The sequence below is a fragment of the Aspergillus homomorphus genome (assembly GCF_003184865.1).
Source record: "Aspergillus homomorphus CBS 101889 unplaced genomic scaffold BO97scaffold_2, whole genome shotgun sequence".
Classification (NCBI taxonomy): domain Eukaryota; kingdom Fungi; phylum Ascomycota; class Eurotiomycetes; order Eurotiales; family Aspergillaceae; genus Aspergillus; species Aspergillus homomorphus.
This window is the reverse complement of record NW_020291888.1, coordinates 1,134,395-1,156,513: the sequence shown is the minus strand read 5'-3', so window position 1 is coordinate 1,156,513 and position 22,119 is coordinate 1,134,395. Positions and strand designations below refer to the sequence as shown.

General features: G+C 49.8%; 6 protein-coding genes across 6 annotated transcripts; 3 read left to right on the top strand and 3 right to left on the bottom strand.

Moving 5' to 3' along the window:
• Positions 1-351: 351 nt before the first annotated feature.
• Positions 352-2,730, bottom strand: cprA (NADPH--hemoprotein reductase cprA; the record flags this gene model as incomplete). The annotated part of the gene is made up of 2 exons (XM_025699055.1): positions 352-877; positions 940-2,730. The coding sequence occupies 2 exons, from the start codon at positions 2,728-2,730 to the stop codon at positions 581-583; spliced, it is 2,088 nt and encodes a 695-aa protein (XP_025556169.1). The 3' UTR covers positions 352-580.
• Positions 2,731-5,686: 2,956 nt separating this feature from the next.
• On the bottom strand, positions 5,687-6,067 carry BO97DRAFT_420399 (uncharacterized protein; the record flags this gene model as incomplete). Its single annotated transcript, XM_025696655.1, has 1 exon — positions 5,687-6,067. One exon carries the CDS (start codon positions 6,065-6,067, stop codon positions 5,687-5,689), a length of 381 nt encoding a protein of 126 aa, XP_025556168.1.
• A 1,674-nt stretch (positions 6,068-7,741) lies between these two features.
• On the top strand, positions 7,742-8,769 carry BO97DRAFT_402575 (uncharacterized protein). Its single transcript, XM_025694536.1, has one exon. The coding sequence runs from the start codon at positions 8,112-8,114 to the stop codon at positions 8,523-8,525; it is 414 nt and encodes a 137-aa protein (XP_025556167.1). The 5' UTR covers positions 7,742-8,111; the 3' UTR covers positions 8,526-8,769.
• A 1,375-nt stretch (positions 8,770-10,144) lies between these two features.
• BO97DRAFT_382215 (putative cell morphogenesis protein (PAG1)) lies at positions 10,145-18,521 on the top strand. The gene is made up of 5 exons (XM_025693286.1): positions 10,145-10,210; positions 10,355-11,100; positions 11,153-11,383; positions 11,443-14,745; positions 14,797-18,521. Coding segments are annotated over exons 1-5 (7,743 nt in total). The 5' UTR covers positions 10,145-10,209; the 3' UTR covers positions 18,259-18,521.
• Positions 18,522-19,089: 568 nt separating this feature from the next.
• Positions 19,090-20,325, top strand: BO97DRAFT_382210 (3-hydroxyisobutyrate dehydrogenase; the record flags this gene model as incomplete). The annotated part of the gene is made up of 3 exons (XM_025693285.1): positions 19,090-19,187; positions 19,253-19,443; positions 19,591-20,325. The coding sequence occupies exons 1-3, from the start codon at positions 19,184-19,186 to the stop codon at positions 20,323-20,325; spliced, it is 930 nt and encodes a 309-aa protein (XP_025556165.1). The 5' UTR covers positions 19,090-19,183.
• A 622-nt stretch (positions 20,326-20,947) lies between these two features.
• On the bottom strand, positions 20,948-21,928 carry BO97DRAFT_402574 (uncharacterized protein). Its single transcript, XM_025694535.1, has one exon. It carries the CDS (start codon positions 21,592-21,594, stop codon positions 20,995-20,997), a length of 600 nt encoding a protein of 199 aa, XP_025556164.1. The 5' UTR covers positions 21,595-21,928; the 3' UTR covers positions 20,948-20,994.
• Positions 21,929-22,119: the final 191 nt, after the last annotated feature.

Below are 22,119 nucleotides of genomic sequence, written 5' to 3'. Positions count from 1 at the left end.
CGATCAGCAGAGGATGGCAAGGTGTTAAGTCCGGGTTATACCCGACGATCTTCCCACTCTATTCCAACCATGGCAGAAAATCGCTGTAGGCTCCGTGCTTGGATAATCCCTTCCATTTATCATTTTATGCCTACACTGCAAAATCATTTTATCTCGACACCTTCGAAAAGACAGTAATTGGGAATCGAGATCAACAAACACCGCGGTTTCGAAAGTCCTTACTTCTTGAAAAGGCCAATAGGTATGTATGGACATTTCCCAGGCTCGTATGACCGTGGTCCTATATAGTATTCTTGTGAATCGTTAGAAAAAGGAAGAAACTGTCATCATGGTCTATCCTGGTTCCCTGCAATAATCGATGATCGAAACTCGGTAAAGAACACACCACACCAAATTACTCTGCTGAACCAACTAATGCCGCGGAGAAGAATCAAACACTAGGCATACATGAACCACGCCAAGCAACAAACCAAGAAATGCGGCGAAGTTTATATGCAAAGATCATCTAGACATGAGAAATACGAAACAAAGAAGTCGTATCAACAGAAGGATCACTATATCCTATGCACAATGGAGGGGATCATGACCACACATCCTCCTGGTAGCTACCACTGCTACGCATGTGTTTGACCATCTCCTCACCCTTCTCAGCCGGTAGACCGCGCTGCTTGGCAATGATTTGGCCAAGTACAAGGTTGACTTCACGCGCCATGTTCGCAGCATCGCCACAGACATAGAAAGTTGCCTTCTGCTTGAGAAGGTCGCTTACAAGTTCAGCGTGCTCACTCAGGCGGTGCTGAACATACACCTTCTGCGAAGACTCGCGAGAAAATGCAGTGATGATCTTCAGCGAGTCTCCAAGCTGTTCTTGATAAGCCTGCAATAATGATTCGGTTAGCCTGTTGATCTAAACTGGACAATAAGAGAGCCTGAACATACCTTCCATTCATCCTGGTACATGAAATCCTCGTTGCGGTTGCGGCAGCCAAAGAACAAAACTGTTGGTCCGACCTTTTCACCCTTGGCAGCCAAAGCAGCCCGTTCCTGAATGAATCCACGGAAAGGAGCAACGCCAGTACCAGGTCCGACCATGATAACAGGCCGAGAAGGATCAGAGGGCAGCTTGAAGTTCGAGTGACGAACATGCACGGGGACGTGTATACCATCATACTTGTTGCGTGGACCGGTAATTTCGTAGGTCAGTCCGTGAGGATCAGGAGAAGGATCGCCATTCTGTTTCTGCTTGAGCGCAAGGAGATAGTTCGTGGTCACACCCTTGACAATATGAGACGCGCCAGGCAAGCGAACCGATTCCACAACCGCAGTGATACTAATCTTGTCTTTCTGCACGAGAGAGGACGAGGATATAGAGTAGTAGCGAGGCTGCAGCTTGGTGAGGCCTTCAATGAGCAGAGAGAACGGGACGGCGGAAAACGGCTTAGATGTGATGCTTTGCAAAGCTTGGGCAATATTGAAGCACTGGTTTGTGATCTTCTCATGGAAATAATCCTTGTCACTGCCGAGACGGACAATTTCCGCCTTGCTCTCCTCATCGGGAGCAAAAGCGGCCAGGGAAGAGACGAACTGACGAGATACAGGGGCACAGGCTTCCAAATAATACCGAACGGCGGCATCGTACGTGGTAGGTGTGGGGATCGGCAACTTTGCGGTCACATCAATACCCTTGATGTTAATGACGGTGTGGCGCTTTCCTTCGAGGCCGAAGACTTGAAGGAACCGATCGACTTCCGCACCAGCGTTGGTGGGCCAAATGGCAATGTGATCACCGGTTTGATACGACAAGTTGCTTCCAGCAATGCTAATCTCCATGTGCAGACAATTACGGTCCTTGACGGTGAAAAGCTCGCGGGACTCGACGATGGGGGCGATGTAAGGGTTGTGGGCAGAGAACGGGCCTTTGGGAGTACCTTCAAGATGACCCTTGGTGGCTTCGCCAAGGTAGACAGTCTCATCCTCAGGGCTCAGGGACTCATCTTCGGTGACGGAGAAGACGGGCTCGTACTCGGCCTCCCGCTCCTCTAGACCAATTGCTTCAGACAGTGCCGCCCACATGGGCTCTTTCCAGGCCAAAAAGTCTTCTTCCATAGTACCAGCGCCGTCGTCACCTTCACCAGCGGCACCGATTCGCTGAGCACCGAGCTTCTGGAAAGCGGCATCCACGTTGCGGACCATTGAATTGTAGTGTTCGTAGGTGTTGTTACCCAGACCAAAAGCGACATACTTGAGGGATGACAGCGGCTTGTCTTCGGCGGAAGCGCCACTCTCGAAAGCGACATCCTCACCGGTGAGGAACTGATAGAACTCAACAGCGTTGTCGGTGGGTTCACCTTCGCCGTACGTGGCCAAAACGAAAAACGCAACCTTGTCTTCAGGGAACTGGTCCAGATTCTCATAGTCATAATCCTCAAGATCAGCGACCATGGTCTTGAGGCCAAATCGCTGAGATCCTTCCTTTGCCAATCGAGAGGCATAGTCCTCTGCGGTTCCAGTCTGCGATCCATAGAAAATGACACAATTCTTGCCTGTTTCTTCCAATTTCTCGATAATATTCCTGGATTTGCCGGCTTTGGCGGCACCATTTAGGGCGGGACCGGACGAGGCATAAGGGTCTTTGGCAACAGCCCAGTAAGTCCCCTTGGTGAAGTAGGCAACGCTACCCACCAAGAGCACCGCCAAGACTACCAAATCGAGGGTGTCGAGTTGCGCCATGGTGACAGGCTCTTGGGCCGTGCGAGAGCAGTAGCCCCAATATTAATGCAGAGATGGGGGAGCCTAGCAGAGAGCAGACTCGGGCGGAGAGGGGGGCGGGATGGGGAGGGTTAACGAGGGAAAACCGAAAGGCCCCTATAGCTGGATCGAATCCCGGCAGCGGTCACCAAAGGATTAACCCAAGCAGGTGGCGTGCTCCAAGGAGGACTCCGAGGAGGGCACAAAAATGGAATTGGAAGAAAGGAAGAGTAAGAAAGTGAGAAAAAGAGAAGGAGGAGAAAGAGAGAAGAAGGAAGACCAGGGCCAAGACCCGAGAGGGTAAGATTAGGGAACCGTGGTCTGATCTAGGGAAAGTGGAATGCCGATAATCAGTCAGTCAGTTAGACTCAGGTCAGAAGCAGGCTAAGCAGTTGCAGTGCTCCGTAGCCCTGAGACTGATTGTTAGACTTAGACTAGTCCAGCAAAGAGAACAATGACGGGTCCCGGGGGCCGAGTGGGAACTTGTTGAGGCACGATCGATAAAATGGGTAGAAGTGGAGTCTTTGCTGCCTCAGGCCAGTATGGCCTTTTCACTATTCGGGGCTCCGGTGCGTCGGAACTCGGACGGGGGTGGGTTCAACCGTGCTGTTAATCTATCCTTGGCAAGTTGGCAAATTGCACTTCGGACTGGATTGGACTAGTTATGGCTATGTCTAGTACTGTACTCGGTAGTTATGCACTGCACTGTACTGTTGTCGTCGAATTCTCCGATAAGTCACCGATACAGTAGTCGTGTTCTGTCCTGGGTTCCAGTTGAGGCTGCAAGGTTTCCAAGTTCCAAGTTCCAAGTTCTCTTTGGTCCTTTCTGAATTAGGACAAGGTTGATTTGCTAGGAAGTGTCGCGAGATAATAGGAGGCAAATCGTAAAGTAAATAATGAGTGCCGTGTACTGGTATCGCTCTTCAATTAGGCTGATCAGGCAAGTCACCCCGGGGTGAGCTTGAAAATTGGGCTTGTTCTACGCAATATATACTCTTTTGTCCGTGTGGGGGTATACCCCATGGGCCGACACTTGCCCGAGAGACAGTTTGGTTCGGAAGGAGAATTCGGCCCTGGGTGTACCTATAATTATGCCAGAAGCCCAGGTGGCGGTCGACTCAAGATGAAAAATGAATGTGAAAAACCCAAAATGATATGGGGGATCTCCCGAACGACGCTGCCGACTACTTTTGCAGCTAGCCGAGTTCCGCCTTTCTGGCAGTTTCTCTACTAGCCCTGTACTATCTACTTACCTACAGTAGCAGGATGTGGATTGTGAAAATTGTTATGCAGCATATGCTCACTTTTGTCAACATAACAACTCGTGCAGTATTCTGAAGGCGCTGGCTGATTATGACTACCACAGTGTGACATACAGCATCCCCGTACGACCACCGATGTAACGGTGCTGGAGACTGCTGTGTTCCGCGTGCCTCCAAGGCTTGTTGTCGCTTCCGCACCGCGGTATTTCAAAGCTCAGTGCCGTTCCCCGACCAGCCTCATGGCGATGGACGGACTAATTCCGCACAGTAGATAGACTGTTATCTCATAGTAACTTGCGCCGTAATGTGCGAGGCTGGGAGTCGGACAATCACGTGAGGTTTACCCGTCACCCCGGGCAATGACCCCTGCCCAAACAACATAGAGCTGCCGCTGCACTCACTCCGTCATAACCTTCTTGCTTCGAACCGCGGGGAACAGATTACCACAATCTTGGAGTGATCTGAAGACAGCATCATATTATACTGGGATATATGTACTTACATGATAGAGCCCATGGGACCTGCATCTTACCTGGTGGCGTTGTAGTTGTAACTGGGGGCGACTGTAACGCTCGAGTCAACAAATGTCCGCTAATCAGCATCCCTGTTCATGCGCTGGCGTTGACTTTAATCTAGCAGGCAGAACAATGGAAGGTGCTTAGGTGCTTACTTAGGTGGTCCGTACGGTTTAAATCACTAACTCCCTCCTTCCCGGCTAATGCTTAGTGGTCATTGAAGTGAATCACCAAACATAATATGAAGATAACACCCGCGGCAGACAATAATATTGAGTTATCACCATATAGTATCTTCACCGTCAAGGCTAAATCTGTCTGACATAGGTTTTTTTCCTTGGATTTCTGACGCTTTCTGACTTGTCATTAGTCGCTCGAGGATCATCCTTGGTCCCCTCATCCCCTCATCAAAGAGTCTGAACACGGCTAGTATTTCGGGCCTCCGTATGACTTACCTGACAATCGCTTAGGGGTATGTGGTGACCGCTCTAAAGTCAGGTCATCCAGGGCTCTATGTAAATGTGGTAGGCTACTGAGAAGAATATCTTTTCATAGAATACATTTGTAAGTACGGGTAGCGTATGATCCACAAACAGATGATATTATCAAATATAGTGACCGCACCAGCTTTTTCTTTTTTTCTATTTTACAACCCCCTATCGCAATATTCCTCCTCCACCCCAAAAGCACCGTTCCAGCTGGTCTCCCAGTTCGATCCGAAGCCGGCGGTTTCCGTCTCCATGGCCCACTGCCCACTGAGGACCAAAATGACCCATCCATTGAAGGAGAAGCCCGTCGATGTGGCATAGTTGACGACGCTGAGAAAGACACTCAATGCGGCCGAGCTGCTGCTGGTTCCCATCGGCTTGTCCAAGAACAGCTGGACCTGCTGCTCCGTCATCACCGGGCCCTTTGAGATGCACTGCACCTTGACCCCGCTGGCTCCAACATGGGTGAAACCCAGATCGATGTCGGTGCGGCGGCGGAGCGAGGCGCTGTCCCGCCATCAGTGATGCTACTAACGGGGGCCAGATGACCGATGTGATAGTGTGTGTCATTGGTGGTCACCAGGAGGGGAACGTAATCTTTCTGCGTGCTCTACTAGATAAAGCTCAGTGGCATACTTGAATTGTGCAAGGTGCGGACTCCGGACGGCTCCTTCTATCGCTTCTGCAGGGTGTGCGGCAGGTGGGTGGCATTGCGCGGGATCCCCTCGCAGTAGATGTCCCAGATCGAGGCCCCGTCACCCAGCTGGCTGAAGTCGCGGTCGAGATGTGTGAAGTCTCCCTCCAGCTCGTCGCGCTTGTTGGTGAACGAGCCCGTCACCCGGTAGTTCTCCAGGGCGCGGCCGAACACGGCCGCCTCAGTGAGGACGGATACGGCACAAATAAAAGTATCCTTCCTGGTGCCGCTTTCTGCAGCATACATACAGTTGTCAATGGTTCCGATAATGTAGATAGCTCCGTGCAGGCCGGTGACAATCACGCCTGAGTTACCACGACCATACATAGTCGCCAAGACAGTATCAGGTACAGCTGCCATGTTTCATGATATAGGAATTGCGGTAGTCACCTCGGTCGATAGGACCGGCAGCCCTAGCATGCTATACTGGATAAATCTCATGTTGCAGCGAAGGGGGCCTTGCTCGGGACAATATCAAAGGAGATAGAATGCACGGAAAAGATCCAGATGATGTGTAAGTTAAGACGAATAAGAGAAATCCTGAAAGAGAGAAAGGGAAGAAGCTGGCCTTTATAGGCCTTCCCTCCAGACGAATTTTAGAATAATCTCTTGTGTAAAGAAACCTCTTCTCTAAGCAGCATGAGAAACAGTATCATAACATCTTATAGCCGAGTCTAGGCACTTATAAGAGCTAAAAGGGCAGGGATACAACCCTATAAACAGATTTCATAGGGCATGTCTCAAAGGAATGGAGATCAGTCTTTTCATACAATCCTTAAGCTAGTCCGACAGTAGTTGACCGACCAGTAACACTCTTAGCACCAAAGTACGACCAATGCTACCTGGTGTTTCTTCGGCAAGTCGGCTAGAGCCTAATAGCTGTTTCTTTGCTGGGTTTCTCCCTGGTGGTTTTTTGAGTCCCCATAACCCCACACTTGACCCAGCCTACGCGCGCCAAGCTTTAGGGGATGAACCGAACCCTTCTAAGCTTCGTCTTATTCAGGGCCCAAATTGAATTAGATTAATAAGTCTGTGCCCTACCATTAGTCCTTGGAGGTGATATATTCTTGTTTAAAGATCACTCTCTTCCTTACAGAGCATCTCCATACAGATTCTGCCTATCACACATACTGCCACACTACCAATGACTTCCCTCATCAAGCCATATTTTCTTTCCCTGTCCTCATCCCCAACCTTCGATCCCTTGTTCAGAGGTCTGTATCACGGGGCCAGAGGATCTTTGATTATATGAAGTCATATCTATTTCTACGGCGTGCGCACTATCATTTTCATCGAAATGGGTGCTATCATTGCTTTGCATCTCTCCATGGCATTGATCCCCGATTATCTTGAAAACACTCGGGATGGGTGGTCCGAAGTAAAGTCCATGAAGTTTCTGGGGGATGTCATTGGTCTGGGATAGAGTTGATCACGACTTATTTACTCTACAAGCGACAGGTCGAAGGTATATCTTCCTACCTCCCTATGGAGAGGTTTCTTTGCAGATTGCTTTCCCTTGCTTCTCTGGCATCCACCTGACTGACACTCGGATTAGGAAATTGGTGATGGTCGTTGGTAATTATGCAATTGTCGAAGGGGACCCAACTTGTCATGGTTTCAGCCAATTGAGGAAGTTTTGCAGAGGGAGTTTCTGTTGGTCTGGTGACTGTAATAAATTATTATAAAGATATACCTAGTCTAGTAAATATGCTCCTACTCTAGCACCACACTAGGACCGAGAATAGTACAGAATTGGTTTTCATTTGTTTCAATCCCAAGATCTTCAGTATCCTGAAATAAACGACAGATGCTACTGCTATTGCCTATTTAGAAGACAGCATGTGGTGACTAGTCTGCTACACAGATTTGCACTACATATTTTTCCCTTGCTGAAATATGTGTGGAAATTCTCTAGTAGTACCAACCACTCATTCACAAGTTTGGAAAAGGCTCACGCAAAGGATCACAGCTATTTAAATGGGTGACGTTCCCCCGCTATGCACTCTGCCACCCACCGCCCTTGTTCTTCGCCTAGCTTCCTCCATGCTCTGGAAGTTGATCAGGCCACCCTCTCTTACTGGGAAATGTCAATCAATCCGGGCCTATACGACCACCACTGTGGAGAGCGCTGGAGAGGTGAAGTACTTCCCGCCGTAGTTATGTGAGCATCCTGTATCATAATTAAGATTTTATGAGCAGAAATCCCCATCAAAGAAGCCGAGCTATACCAACATGTCGCATTACCGCGGCATGGGTGCATATACTTCCAGTCCAACCTGGAATCAAGACCAGAATATACCAGATCCATTCCAATATAGAGCCCAGACTGTGGAAGTCGGCCCGCATTTGCCTTCGGTCCACTGACCCATTCACGATACTGACACTCAAATACAAAATTGAGAATATGTCAGAATATGCCAGATCCATCGCGCAGAACGAGATGAAATGGGCGCAAGCGCACGTACAACCAAAAATCAACGTTCAACTAGTGGGGAAGCAACCAGAAACAGCAGATGATTACATCTTACTGCTAGAGCGACATCTCGAGCTCGTGCCCTTCCTGATTCAAGATCCTTTGGGCCACGAACCTCCAAACCAGCTGTTATATTCTGATCTACTCCTGGACAATATCTTCGTGGACCCTTCAATCAACATCACGGCCGTGATTGACTGGCAGCATACAGTTGCGTTGCCAGTTGATCAACAGCAACTGTTTCCGCAAATGCTGGAGCCAACGTCAGCGGGGGCAGGAGAAGGCGACGACTCACTCTGCAAGGCTTACCTCACCAAGGTCAAGAGCCTGAGTCTCAGGCGATGAAAAGCGCTTACTGGACCGTATTGCAGAATCAGAACGGGACCAGCATTGCTGGTACTAGGCTGCTGGGAGCGAGACGACCTTTTCTCTCTCCGCCACTCACTTATCTCGGTGGTCGCTCACTGGGACACTATATGCAAAAGTGGAGTTAAATATCCGATCAATTTTACTACCCATGAGCTCCAACAACATGACAAGGAGATGGAGCCTATCGAGGGTGTTTATCGGTCATAAACCAGCTTCAGGAACAAGGGCTCCTCCCTCTGGGCGGCATGGTTCGGCGCGCGCAGTATGATGATGCTCAGAAATCGAACTTTCATTTCAGAAATGAAAACAGAGGTTTTATTCTCTACTCTTGTGTGAATCTTAGGCTTATATTGGAATAAATATATTAAAGGCGGCCTTAGTTTAACTAGATATTCTTGACTTTCTATTCCTGACTAGTAACCTGATACTAAAAGATTAATTAATATATTAAATCTATGTTCTCTGCTATCTTTATATTATTATTTATACAAATAACACTACTCTGGTTAAGTATATATGTTTTGTCGAGATATTACGATGTTATTAGAGTCCTTTTTCTGCTACTATAGGGTAGTTTATACTAGAACTAGTATAGATACTTCTTTAAAAGACATGACTGCCTGGTTTTCCCGTGCCCTCTAAACCGGAGAGCCCAGCCGGCGGCTAGCTCGAAGCTTCCAGCACAAAACAAGGCTCCTTTTGTCTAACTACCCTGTATTTTCTATATTGTAGCAGAATTGCACTCAAGTCATAAGCCAGCTTTGTATCTAAAAGCGATGTGATAGTCGGCGGCGGTCGGTGGCGCACCCGAGGGCGTTCAGGTGATATTCTAGGCGTTTTGGAGGTTTATGTTCTATTACACCTTTACCAGTTTGTTCACATCAAGATATGATGCTAGATTGCGTTTCCTGTCAAATCAAGTGTATCTCCATCTCGAGGCTATATAGAATCGGCTTAGCACCAGCCTCTCATTTTCATCGGTAAGACGTTGCTATCAGCCGGTCGCATTCGCCCCCGTGACACCTTGCATTCATGCGTCTCATGTTTCACTCCCTCATGCTGATCGCTTGAGTGGGACCGCAGATCTTCAGATGAACAGTAGCAGAGCGATTGATGCCCTATATGCGTAATTCTTGAGGCGGGTAAAACTGCTGCTATTCCGAGAAAGGCTTAAATAAAGGCTCAGAGCTTATATGAGTATCCCGACCGGGGGGGAAATAGCCCAGGACGAGAGTATCGACATGATTGCATATTCCCAATTCTCTTGTGTGGGATTTATTTTTAGTTCATATGTTTCATGGTGTAGAGAAAAAGAACTAAATCGTGACTGACTTTGGAGAGTATGTTGGGAGAAAAAAAGATGGAGAGAGCTGTGACGATCGTTCGTTCCTCTTCAGAGCCTCTCCGCACTGTTACCCATCTTCCCCGTGCTCCGAGCCTCTTCGGTCGCGAACGAACCAACACTTCCAGCAACAAAGCTCCAGTGAATCAAATTCCTATGCCTCAACCACCACTTCTTCGTGTCTTTGCCGACAATCTATAAGCAGCAGAGCAACAATGCACTGCTTTCTCGAACATTTGGGTTGTTCCGCTCTGACAGAAGAGAGCATCACTCAGAAATGATTCCAGTCTGACCCTTCAAACCGACCCCCAGTACAACAGTACGTGATCCTGCCTGACGAAAATGCTTTCGTCTTACAGCACTGCCACTCAGTCCTGCACGTCAAATCTCACTCTATCGTACCTCCTATTACCTTCCACGGGCTCGAAAGGAGAGATTGGTGCTAACCTGTTTGTTCTGCTAGTGGCATCACATCCGTCGATTAAAGCTGGTCCGTTGCAATCAACGCCAATGCCCCTCATCCCTGACGATTCGAACCCTGTGTCGCACCATATCTTTTCAGCTCCACCAGAACGCCTCGTCACAAGAAGCACCCCATCATCCACTGTCCACAGTCGCGAAACGTCTGCAGTTAGGGGAATCGATTCTGCTGCCTTACCTTCTTCGACTCTACAGCCTCAGAACAACCGCCGCGGTGCCTCCCACTCCAAAAGCCCCGAAACGACCGCTGGACGACCCGGTTTCGGCTATGATGTTGGTCTCGAGAGAAGGCCATCAAACTCCTATGGTCACCATCGCCAAACCTCGATCGTACACGGGATCCAGCACTCCCGCAACCCGAGTTTTGCCGCCTCGACAGCATCCAGCAGCCCTCTGAGTCCCGAATTGATTGCGTCTCTGGGTCGAGGCAGCGCTGCCGAACAGGAAGGGACCGGACCGAGCAGAGCAGAACAGCCCAGCATGCCTCCGAACAGTCATCACCAGGGGGGCAGTGGTGCAAGCATTCAATCACAGGGAACACTGGGTACAATAGACGATCGAGATGGGGAGGACACCGTCAGCGGCAGTCTTGGAAATGCGGTTCATAGACGGATGAATTCCAATGGCAAGTCCAAGCAGGAACGGTCCCATAGCCGTTCACATTCAAGACCGCATCATCCGGATATCAAAACCACAGAGGAATATGCACTTCATCACCTCTTCAATGCCGTAAGTACAAGCACCTTTCCCAATATACGGCAGCTGCTGACCCTTTCTATAGTTTATCGGTCAAGCCGAACACAAAATCAATCAGGCCATAATGAAATTAGGGGAATCTGACGCGCCAGTCGAAGAGGTATGCGGGCCGGGAGCAGACGCCAACTTCGACCAGTTGATATCAGCGCTGGGATATATCGCGCGACGGAATCCGAAGCCGTTAATCGACACTATTATGTACTGGCGGAAAGCAATAGGCGATGCAGCTATCTTGGCTAAACAGGTTGCCGGTCAAGTAAGTCACAGAAACTTCCGACACTCCAGCTGCCTCTTACTGATCCCATTGTTCGCTAGCCAAAGCCACCTGCTTCTGAAAATGGTTTTCTCATTCGTCGCAACACCGAGCCGCCTCAGATCATCACCGAGTCGGCTACACCATCCGACTCAAGCTCCCCTCCACGAACGCTGTTATCTAGACACGATGAAGTTATCATTGCGGAAAGGAGAGCGACAGTGTCGGTCTACCTCGTTTGCAGGATCTTGATTGAGATCTTCAATCAAAGTAGTCTTGCCTCCATCACTCCGGACATGGTAGATCGCCTGGAGGACATTGTTTTCGGTCAACTGAAGGCCGTTGATCCTGATCAAATCTCGGCGTCTTCTCTTCGCATGGCCAACTGGAGGATCTATTCCCAACTACTAGGTATAATGAGTGAGACAAGCTTTGCGGGCGTTGCCAATCGGTTCCTGCAGGAGCTCGATAAATACCAGAAGGATGAATCCTCACGCGGTCCTTCGAAAGAAGGAGATGCCAAAGCTGAGCTTTTGATCTTAGGATTGAGGCACGTTCGCATTGAGACACACTCCGAAATCTGGAGCAAATGTTGCGATTTCATGCTGTCATTAGCGCGCTTGTTTGTAAACGCTCATGGGCCGCGTGTCAAACAAGCATATTGCTACATAATCGAAAAGCTACTACTTCCGGTAGCAGTAAGCTCTACTTGTGATCTTACTCTGCCCAAATGGAAGGAGTTTGTGGACTTGGTCCAATCTCGTCTGTCGCAGATGCTGACCAAGCCACGCCATTGGGCTGCAGCATTTCCCCTCCACGTGCTCTTACTGTGCGTATCAACAAAAGAGAACTTTTCTTCGCAATGGCTTTCGGTGATCCAAAGTCTTCCATCAAGGCTGAAAGATCGTCCTACAAGGGGATCAGCTCTCCAGGCAATGTGTCGTCTGCTTTGGACATTCTTTTTCCGCTACTCGGAGTCGCCCACAGCCACTCTGCGGAAAGTCGAAGAAGTGGCAAGAATAGCCCTTCCTCCAGGTAAAAGGACATATTTAAGTACGGAGCCTGCAGTATCAGATCCCCTGGTTCAGTTGGTACGGATGATCGGATTCAAGCACCCCGATGTGTGCTTTCGTAATATTATCTTCCCAATGATCAACTCGGATCTCTTTCTCTCCGGCAAAGAACTCAAAATTGAGCAGATGGAGCCTGAGAAGATGGTCATTGGCATCAGGACATTCCTCGCTATCATGACAGACTTGGAAAACTGCGATCAATTATGCCCTCCCTTCCCCACGGGATCGATTCCTAACCCTTTCACCGACATTTCTGCTCCGACTCACTTCCACCGTCCACATTTACTCGCGGATCCCCGTCCGTCGAACGCATCGGAGAATCTTGATACCTCCTTGTCGCGTCCCGTTAATACGGCAAGGCTGAGCGAGAATGTCAGGGAATATTATCTCCGCTTCTGTGATATTCTCGGTAAGATTACCATTCTTTGCGATAACACATTCGGAGGCCAGGCGGCTCTAGACGAGAAGTTCGGAGGTACGACACCGAAGACTCCGATATCAGAGGCTTTCAGCTTTGGACGACGAGATGATCACCTTACCACTCCAGATCAGAAACAGGGCTTTTATGATCTACTCCATGTTGCTGTGCAGGCTTTACCTCGTTGTCTATCTGACCGCATTCCCTTCAATTCCCTGATCAATCTTCTCTGCACTGGAACAGCACACGTTCAGTCAAATATAGCCGTCTCATCTGCTGAATCACTCAAGGCTATCGCGCGTAAATCTCATGCCCAGCAGGTCACGATCGGCTTTGCAAGATTCATATTCAACTTCGATGCGAGGTACTCGACAATGTCCGATGAAGGCATGCTAGGACCAGGTCACATTGAATCCACACTGAGACTCTATGTCGAGCTACTGAGGATTTGGATCGAGGAGATCAAGCAAAAGTCAAAGGGTGCCGCTGCTGAATCCATTGACAAGACTGGATCGGGAAGCCGAGCTTTACAATTGGATCTCTCCAGCGTCCTTGCACATGTTGAGGAGATTGAGTCTCACGGTCTGTTCTTTCTTTGCTCTCAGTCTCGACGAGTGCGCGCCTTCGCAATTACAGTCCTCCGTCTTATCACGGAATTCGATAGCGCTCTCGGCAAAGAGAATACTCGAATCATTCGAATCCTTGAAGCCGACTCACACCGAATACTGGATGTCAATACTGAATCATTGACCGTGGCTGAGCTGAGCAGAATCCAGAAAAGCAAGCGAAGGAGTGCTGCTCAGAAGATCGTGATAGACATGTGTAGTAGCGAGGTTTCGTATGATTCGACACTTTGGTCAAAAGTGTTTCCGAACATAATACGGATAAGCTTTGAAACCTGCCCGTTTGCTGTGACGCTGGGGCGTGAGATTGTGTGTGCAAGGCTTGTCCTTATGCACAAAGCAATTACATATTATGCTGAGGGGCCATCTCATCAATATGGTCCCATGGAGGCTAGTCAAGCTCGCATAGTGGGGAGAGGCAACTTGTCTGCTGAGATTGTGATTGAGCAATGGAAATTGTACTTGGTCATGGCGTGTACCACCCTCAACAGTGTCGGCGCGCAGTCGCAGAGCCAGCTGGCGAATGCCCAACATGCACGAAAAGGATCGAAAGGATCACAACAGACTCAAGACAAGATCAGTTCAGCCCGAAGTCTCTTCGCGTTTGTCATTCCTCTGCTGTCAGCTGAGCGTCCTACTATCCGGAATGCTATAGTGGTTGCCCTGGGATCCATCAACAAAAATCTTTATCGCACGCTTCTTGAGTCGCTGCAGTACGCGGTTACAACTTGCAACGAGGAAGCCAAGATTCGAATTGGCACGCACTACCGATCTCCAAGCAGCCCGCGAAGGAATCGCAAAACAGATCGATTGCGGACGGAAGTGACATACGTTTACAAGCTGACATCGCATTTCCTGCAAGAACCGGAGGTATACAATGATGACTGGATCGTCAACAATCTTGTCACGTATGCGAAAGATCTCCGAATATTTCTTAGCGATGCTGAAGTCCAGAATGACTGGGAATTCCAGCGGCTCCGGTTTCACTATTGTGGTCTAATGGAACAACTCTTTGAGGGCATCAATAGAACCAGCGATCCTTCCCGGTGGATACCGTTCGAATCTAGGAAGTCCGCATTCTCCCTGATGGAGGATTGGTGCGGATATTCGCCGAATCAGTCTCAGATTTCCCAAAGAGAGGAGAACATGCGGAAATATGCACCCGCCCAGACCAATGAGTCGGGAGCTGCCATGGAAATTGAGAAGAAAAACCTCCGTGCAGCAGCTCTAAGTGCGATGGCATCCTTGTGTGTATGTGCTCCCTTCTCCATTTCCCTTGAGACACCTGACTGATTTCTGCAGGCTGGACCAATCAGTATTACAACTGAGAGTGGTTCGGTGCTACAGTTCGATGTAGGCCGAATGCTGTCTTGGATTGACATAATATTCACTACTTCAATCAGCGACAAATGGCATGCTATCGGTAGACGGGCTCTCAAGAATTTGATCGTTCACAACAAGGAGCATACGTATCTACTGGAGCGATCCATTGAAATGTGCTATGTCGCAGAGAGGCCCAAGGCACTAGAAAGCTACTTCGAAGTGGTGACTCAAGTCCTCATTGAGCACACCGACTTTCCGCTAAGTTTCTGGCGGATTTTAGGCGCTGTCCTTGTCACGCTTGGGAACCAAAAGAGGGAAATCAGAATGAAGTCCGCCAAACTTCTTCGCATCTTGGAGGAACGGCAGCAGAAAAGCTCAAGGCTGCAGGACTTCTATATCAGCATCTCCGACAAGACAACCGCTGTTTACAAGCTTGCCCAATTTGAAACGTCCAAACGTTTAGCAATGCAACACTCCGACTTAGCCTTCCCGCTTTTTTCCGAGCTTTCGCTACATTTCAGGAATCTGAGACCAGACAGTCAACGGAACATGGTGGCTGCTATTCTCCCATGGGTTCAAACAATGGAACTTCAAGTCGACCCCAATGGCGGGCCGACGGCAAAGTCCTATATGCTTCTAGCCAATCTTTTCGAGATCACTATTCGTTGCAGTACCACCCTTCCAAACGAGGTGCAAGCCCTCTGGCAAGCTTTAGCTACAGGGCCACATGGGGGAAATGTGCAATTGGTGCTCGACTTCATTATAAGTCTCTGTTTGGAACGCAAAGAACAAAATTTCGTGGAGTACGCCAAACAAGTGGTTGTATTCTTGTCGGGAACACCCGCCGGCTCAAAGGTCATCGAATTCTTCCTAATGCAGGTTGTCCCCAAGAACATGGTGCAGGAGCGAAAGGAGATAACACCAGCTCCCGCCGACATCAAAAGTCTCCCATATGTTGCTGATCTCAACACGGTGCTTCCACTAGGGAACAAACAAGCTGGCCTTTCTCTGGGCCAAGTCTCCTTGGTTTTACTGGTTGATCTCATGGTTGCTTCTATTACTCCGGCGCTGGAAGACGTGGCCAAACTGCTCCATGTTGCCCTCATTCTCTGGGACCACTACATTCTTACCGTTCAGGAAGAAGCTAGAGAGATGCTGGTTCACTTGATCCACGAATTAGTTGCTGCAAAAACAGAAGACGATGCACCTGCTGGGACCAGAGAGTCTATCGAGGACTTCGTGGAGATGATTCGCAAGAGTGACCCCAAAGTCGTGTGGGAGTATGAAGACAATAGCGACAAAGATGATGCTGAGGATGGTCGCCGCGTCCCTGCGTCGATGTCTGATGTTACCCACAAAGTTGTCGGTTTCTTCGACCTTGCTTATGAGGGGATCAATGATCTCTGGGCGAAAGAGGCTCTGAACTGGGCCACGTCGTGCCCAGTCCGACATCTGGCCTGTCGATCTTTCCAGGTTTTCCGTTGCATATCCATGTCTCTTGATTCTAGGATGCTAGCCGACATGCTCGCTCGTCTATCGAACACCATTGCTGATGAGGAGTCGGACTATCGGACATTTTCAATGGAGATCCTGACAACACTCAAGATTATCATTGGTTCCCTGGCTCCTACTGATCTTTTGCGATATCCACAGCTGTTCTGGACCACGTGTGCTTGCTTGAACACTATCCACGAAACAGAATTCGTCGAAAGCATTGGAATGCTGGAGAAGTTCTTGGATCGTGTGGACATGAGTGACCCTATAGTAGTTACTGAGCTCATCAAAGGTCAGCCACCCAAGTGGGAAGGTGGTTTCGGCGGTCTCCAGGACCTGGTCTACAAAGGCTTGAAGTCAAGTGAATGTTTAAATCTCACACTGGACGTTCTGCACCGTCTCAGTGGTCTTCCCAACAACGATCTTATCGGAGATAGTGACAGGCTCCTTTTCACAATATTGGCGAACTTGTCCCACTTCCTTCATCAGTTCGACTCGGAGATTGACGACCCCAAGACATTGGCACGTGCTACATTGCTTGCGCGTGTTGCTGAGAGCGAACTATGTCCACGCATTGCGGCATCTCTGCTTGGATTTGCAAACGGACAGTACAAAGCAGAGAATGATTTCTTGAGTCACATCATCACCGAGCTGCGCTCCTACTACTTCCCACGACTTGATGTCCAGAGCCTTATATTCCTCATGGGTCTCTTGACAAATACAACAAAGTGGTTCCGCGTCAAGGTCATGAAAATACTCTGTGTCTTGATACCTGAAATTGATATGCGTCGAGAGGAAGTGACAAGCCATGGCCCTGACCTCATCTCGCCTCTGTTGCGGCTCCTACAGACTGAGCTGTGTCCTCAAGCATTGCAAGTCATGGATCACATTATGACAGTTTCTGCCAACCCGATGGAGCGTCACCACCTGCGAATGAGCATGGCTTCGTCTTCATCGTCGCCGGCCATTCGGAAAGAATACGAACGCATTCAAAGTCTTTATGGTATACCGGAACCGACCGGGTGGTCCATTCCCATGCCCGCTTCTCAGTCCAACATCACGCGCCAAAATGTTCACGCGGTGTTTTATACCTGTGCAGAAGTTGACCGCATGGAAGTGCAGGAGACTGTCAAGCCTGACGTGGAATTTCATGCAGATGAATACAGTGATTCGTTCTTCCCCATGCGAGCAGACACAATGAAATCAGTCGACACCCAAACCGACGGCAACATGGGAGACATAGTGCAGAAATTGGACAGCCTAGACGACTTTTTCGAAGAGACGGACGCACTTCATCCAGTCCTGGACACCATATTAGACCCTGCACTACGTAGCTTTGCCGGAACATATGCTGATACGAGTGCGAATCTCTATGATCAGCAAACGGCGCCCATTTTGCGCAAGTCCCTTGCCAGGACTACCTCCACTTCCTCTTTTCACAATGGTCTTGCTGAGTCTCGCCCGCCGAATCTGCGGTTCGAAAGCTCTGGAATACAACCTTCTGGTACATTCACACCCCCAGCCCCTAGTCAACTTGCACGGCCAGTGTCTCATACACGGTCCGTGACATCCCCGGCCAATCATTTGCCCTCGCCTTCGTCATCTAGTGCACAGCAATCCACGCCCGTCATTGGCTTCAGCGAATCCGCATTCCTTTCGGATGATGAAATGGAAGACACGTTTCCTGATGGCAAGCCATCCATATCCCATCCCATCAATCAGGTGCGAAGCGCGACTGAAGGGTCGTCATCGCTTGAGTCTATGATTCGCAGCGGCATGAGACGGCTCACTGGTGGCACGGCTCCGGGTCGAGACAAGGAGCGCCAGCGTGATCTCATTCGCGCGCAACAGCGGTCACAGGCAGCTAGCTCACCACGCGTCCCTAAGGTTCCTTCCGAATACCTGAACGGGCCAACTAGCAACCCAGCATCCCCGGGACAGCAGTGAGACCTCGCCTCCGCTGACGAGATCCCCGGCTTCTCATCTCCCTCGACTTGCCTTGGCATTTTTCTATTAGTCATTGGCATGGTCTGACGGCGTCTCAACACAATCTTTTTCTCTTCTGGCGTACAACATACCCATTATCGATTGCCAAGGTGTCATACGAGCGGTTTTTCTATCAATATGCGATGTACCTTCGTCTTCCTCATTTTCTCTGTACATTATTTAATTAGATATGGAACGTAAAGGGCAACAAGTTCTTCGTGGAGGGTAGTTCAATCAGTCGAAAGTTCGCACTGTCTATTGTAGATTGACACGTGATGTGCTCCTCGGTTCTCCGCGCTCCGCAAACTTACCAAACCGGGCTTTCCCCGCACGGAGTTGGGGTGGAGATCGACAGCCGTTGCCAGCCCGAGGCATATCCCTATTTTAGTCTACATAGGCCATAGGTAGTGTCAACCGCCAGTTACGTTCACCCTGGCTAAATGGCAAGAAGCGGATATCGACGGACCTCCTACCCTCATTACGTTGCATCGCTCCGCTTGCTGCTCGGGCTAGCACCGCTGATCCATTAATTCAGAATCGCAGAAACCGTGACCACTAACCACAAACCACAGCTACACCTTTCCGTACACTGCACTGTCAGATATCATTTTCAGACTCTTCCTTCGTATTATCTCGAGGCTATAAGCCCACAGCAGTCGCACACAATTTCCTCTTGCATCGGAAGCTGTTTCGTTTCGCGCTATAGTGCTCTTAACGCGTGAGAATGAATCGGGCTTGTACCTTATCCCTCCCAATGCGGGGATCCCCGGTGTCAAGAGTGGTCCTTTCGGCGAGGCGTCCTCTACAGAATGCTATCCTTCCCAGAAGGCTGTTATCATCCTCTACTCGAAGAGATGCCACCTGGGGATTTATTGGGCTCGGGCAAATGGGTATGTGCGGTCTCAACTTTCGAACATGCATGTTGCGGATGGCTGACAGTGCGGTCTCACTGTAGGTTACAATATGGCAAAGAATATACGCTCCAAAATCCCCGCCAGTGACACGCTCATGATTCGAGATGTCATTCAAGATACTACCGCGAGATTTGTGGAGGAAGCTCGACAGGCAGCTGCAGGGGGCACTGCTGGCACTGGCACGTCAAACATCATTGTGGCTGACAGTGTGAGAGACATTGCGGAACAAGCTGTAAGTGGATGGAGCTCTGTATCCATGTAGACTTGAGTTCGGGAAGTATTCTCAGTGGGGTGATCTCTACAATTTGCTGGCAACTCTCCACCGATTGGCAAATCAGATTCGGTCTGTGTTTCAGTCTCTGATAATGATCCCTTCTAGACAGTTTTAATAACCAGCCTGCCGGAGCCGCAACATGTCAAGGATGTCTTCTATTCGATACTCCGGCATGGCGACCTTCCGGCTCTGGAACAAGAGCGCCTGTTCATCGACACGTCGACAATCGACCCTACATCATCTAAGGAGATCGCGAACGCCATCCACTCAACCCGTCAAGGTCGCTTCGTGGACGCACCTGTGTCAGGGGGTGTCGTTGGCGCCCGTAACGGGACCCTATGCTTCATGTTCGGTGCCACCTCCCAGTCCGGTCAATTTATAGATCGTGTGAGGTCTGTTTTGTCTCTGATGGGCAAGAATGCGTGGCATATGGGTGCCCCTGGAGCGGGCGTCTCGGGGAAACTTGTCAACAACTATATACTAGCAATCAATAACATTGCCACCGCTGAAGCGATGAATCTGGGGATGCGCTGGGGTCTGGATCCCAAGACTCTGGCCGATATGGTTAATACGTCCACTGGCCGATGCTGGCCGATGGAAGTCAATAACCCTGTGCCTGGAGTCGTGGACACGGCGCCTGCGTCTCGCGACTATGCAGGTGGGTTTGGCGTCCGTCTGATGAAGAAGGACTTGCGGTTGGCTATCACAGCTGCAGAGGAATCGGGCTCGCCTCTGCCACTGGCTGACGTGGCTCGCACCGTTTACAATGCTGTGGAAGAAGAACACCGGGGGAAGGACTTTTCTGTGGTCTATAAGTGGCTTCGGGATAAGTCGCAATAATACGAGGGCCGCGTTGCTATGACTATATTTCGATGGAGGAAATTCGATCTATAGCGGATTCGCGCCAGCTACAATCTAGGCTCAGATGTCATGTAATTGATGCTGTCTCGATTGAGGCACTGGCAGGAAGTAGCGGGCGATACTTGGATTGCTCAGTACGAACCTACGCATGTGACTGAGATGAACCCTCCCTGTTGGGTAGATATATGATATAAGTTGCTGTTGCTACTTCGACTCCGGATGCATTGGCTGGCCTATTTTCGCACTTCCTGCGTACGATGACTTACTTATGCTTGTGGTTATTGTTTCCGATTCTTCGATCGAATTCTTGCGCCGATTTCCTGGGGACCCTAATAACACCTGGGAAATTCGTAGGTTGATTCATAGATCAATGGATTTGTGTCTTCATAGAGACTGACAGTGCTTTATTTGAACACCATAGACCACCTTCATGCCAAAAAGCGTCTTGAACAGAAATTGTTTTGTCTATACCAATTATGTAAATTTATTAGAATAATCAGTCCCACCCAACGAGACCTGTATATACGCACTTCGATAAAAGAAGTTCCAACAACGACAGCCGCCTCCAACTGCGCCGACGCACAAGAAGCCTCTCCTGGCCCCTCGAACAAACACCCAGCCACCACATATCAACTGTCAGTTTCGCATTTACTCTTCCTTCTTGACTCCCTCACCCTCATCCTCACTCCAATCCAACAACTCCATAATCTGCTCCTCAGACAGCTTCTGCGTCTGCTTCTCCGCCTCTTTCTCCAAGTTCTTCATGTACTTCTTCTGCCTCTTGCGCGCATTCTTGCCCCACTCAGGCACGCCACTCGCCGTCGCAAAATCCTCCGCGGTGGTAGTCTCCTCCTCATCGATCTCATCATCCGTATTCTCGACCTCCCCGAGCACCCGTCCAGCACCACCCCCGCGGAGGGCATTAGCCGACATGCGCGCCTTCTTCTTGTCCCCACCGGCCCCGCCGGCGGCGGCCTCCTCCTGGGCGCGCTTCTTCTCCATGTGCTTCTTGCGGTCCTTCTCGTGCATCTTCTTGAACCAGGCCTCGATGTAGGGCCGGACGATCAGGTAGCCGATGACGGACAGGATGACCTTGGTCCAGCGACCCATGGAGACGTTGGCGAAGGAGGCGTGCAGGTTTGTGATGAAGCGCGTGACGAGCGTCTCGGCGAAGGAGTAGAGCTGCGTGAAGAAGTCGCTCAGGGCTTCGAGAGCCTGGGCGCGGGGGTCGGGGTTTGGGGTCGACATTTTTGCTTTGGTTTTTGTTACCGTTTGAAGCACTTCAGTTCAGTGTGCTGATGTTATTGGGTAGATTCGTTCGGAGGACCTTCAGGTGCGGTCTTTTACGGCGGGCTGGAGGCAAAAGACGAGGGAGGGCGGGTTTGGCCGGAAGTGTGGGGGAGGAGGGAAATTGGAATGGCGAAAGCTTGCTTCGCTGAGGAGTCAAAGCTTGAAGAAGAGGTGGCTGAGAAGCAAGTTGCGGATGCTGCGATTGCTTGTCTCACGTATTTTCGTGCCCTCTCAAGAGATCTCGAAACTGGAGGTATGAAAGGCCACCTGTTGTAAATTGGTGGTAGTAGCTTTAGTTTCGCAGCATGGAGAAGCATTCAGAAGAAATTCCGAAAGTGGAAATTGTTTTTGTTTTCGGGTTAGCGTCAACTCTGTCGCGGAGAAACTGTCCTTCCGGCAGGTGGAAGCTTCGGACCAATCATGCCTTATCTCTCATACTCAACGCGTCCCCGACACGTAGTGTCGCGCGCTTCGGAAGAGGTT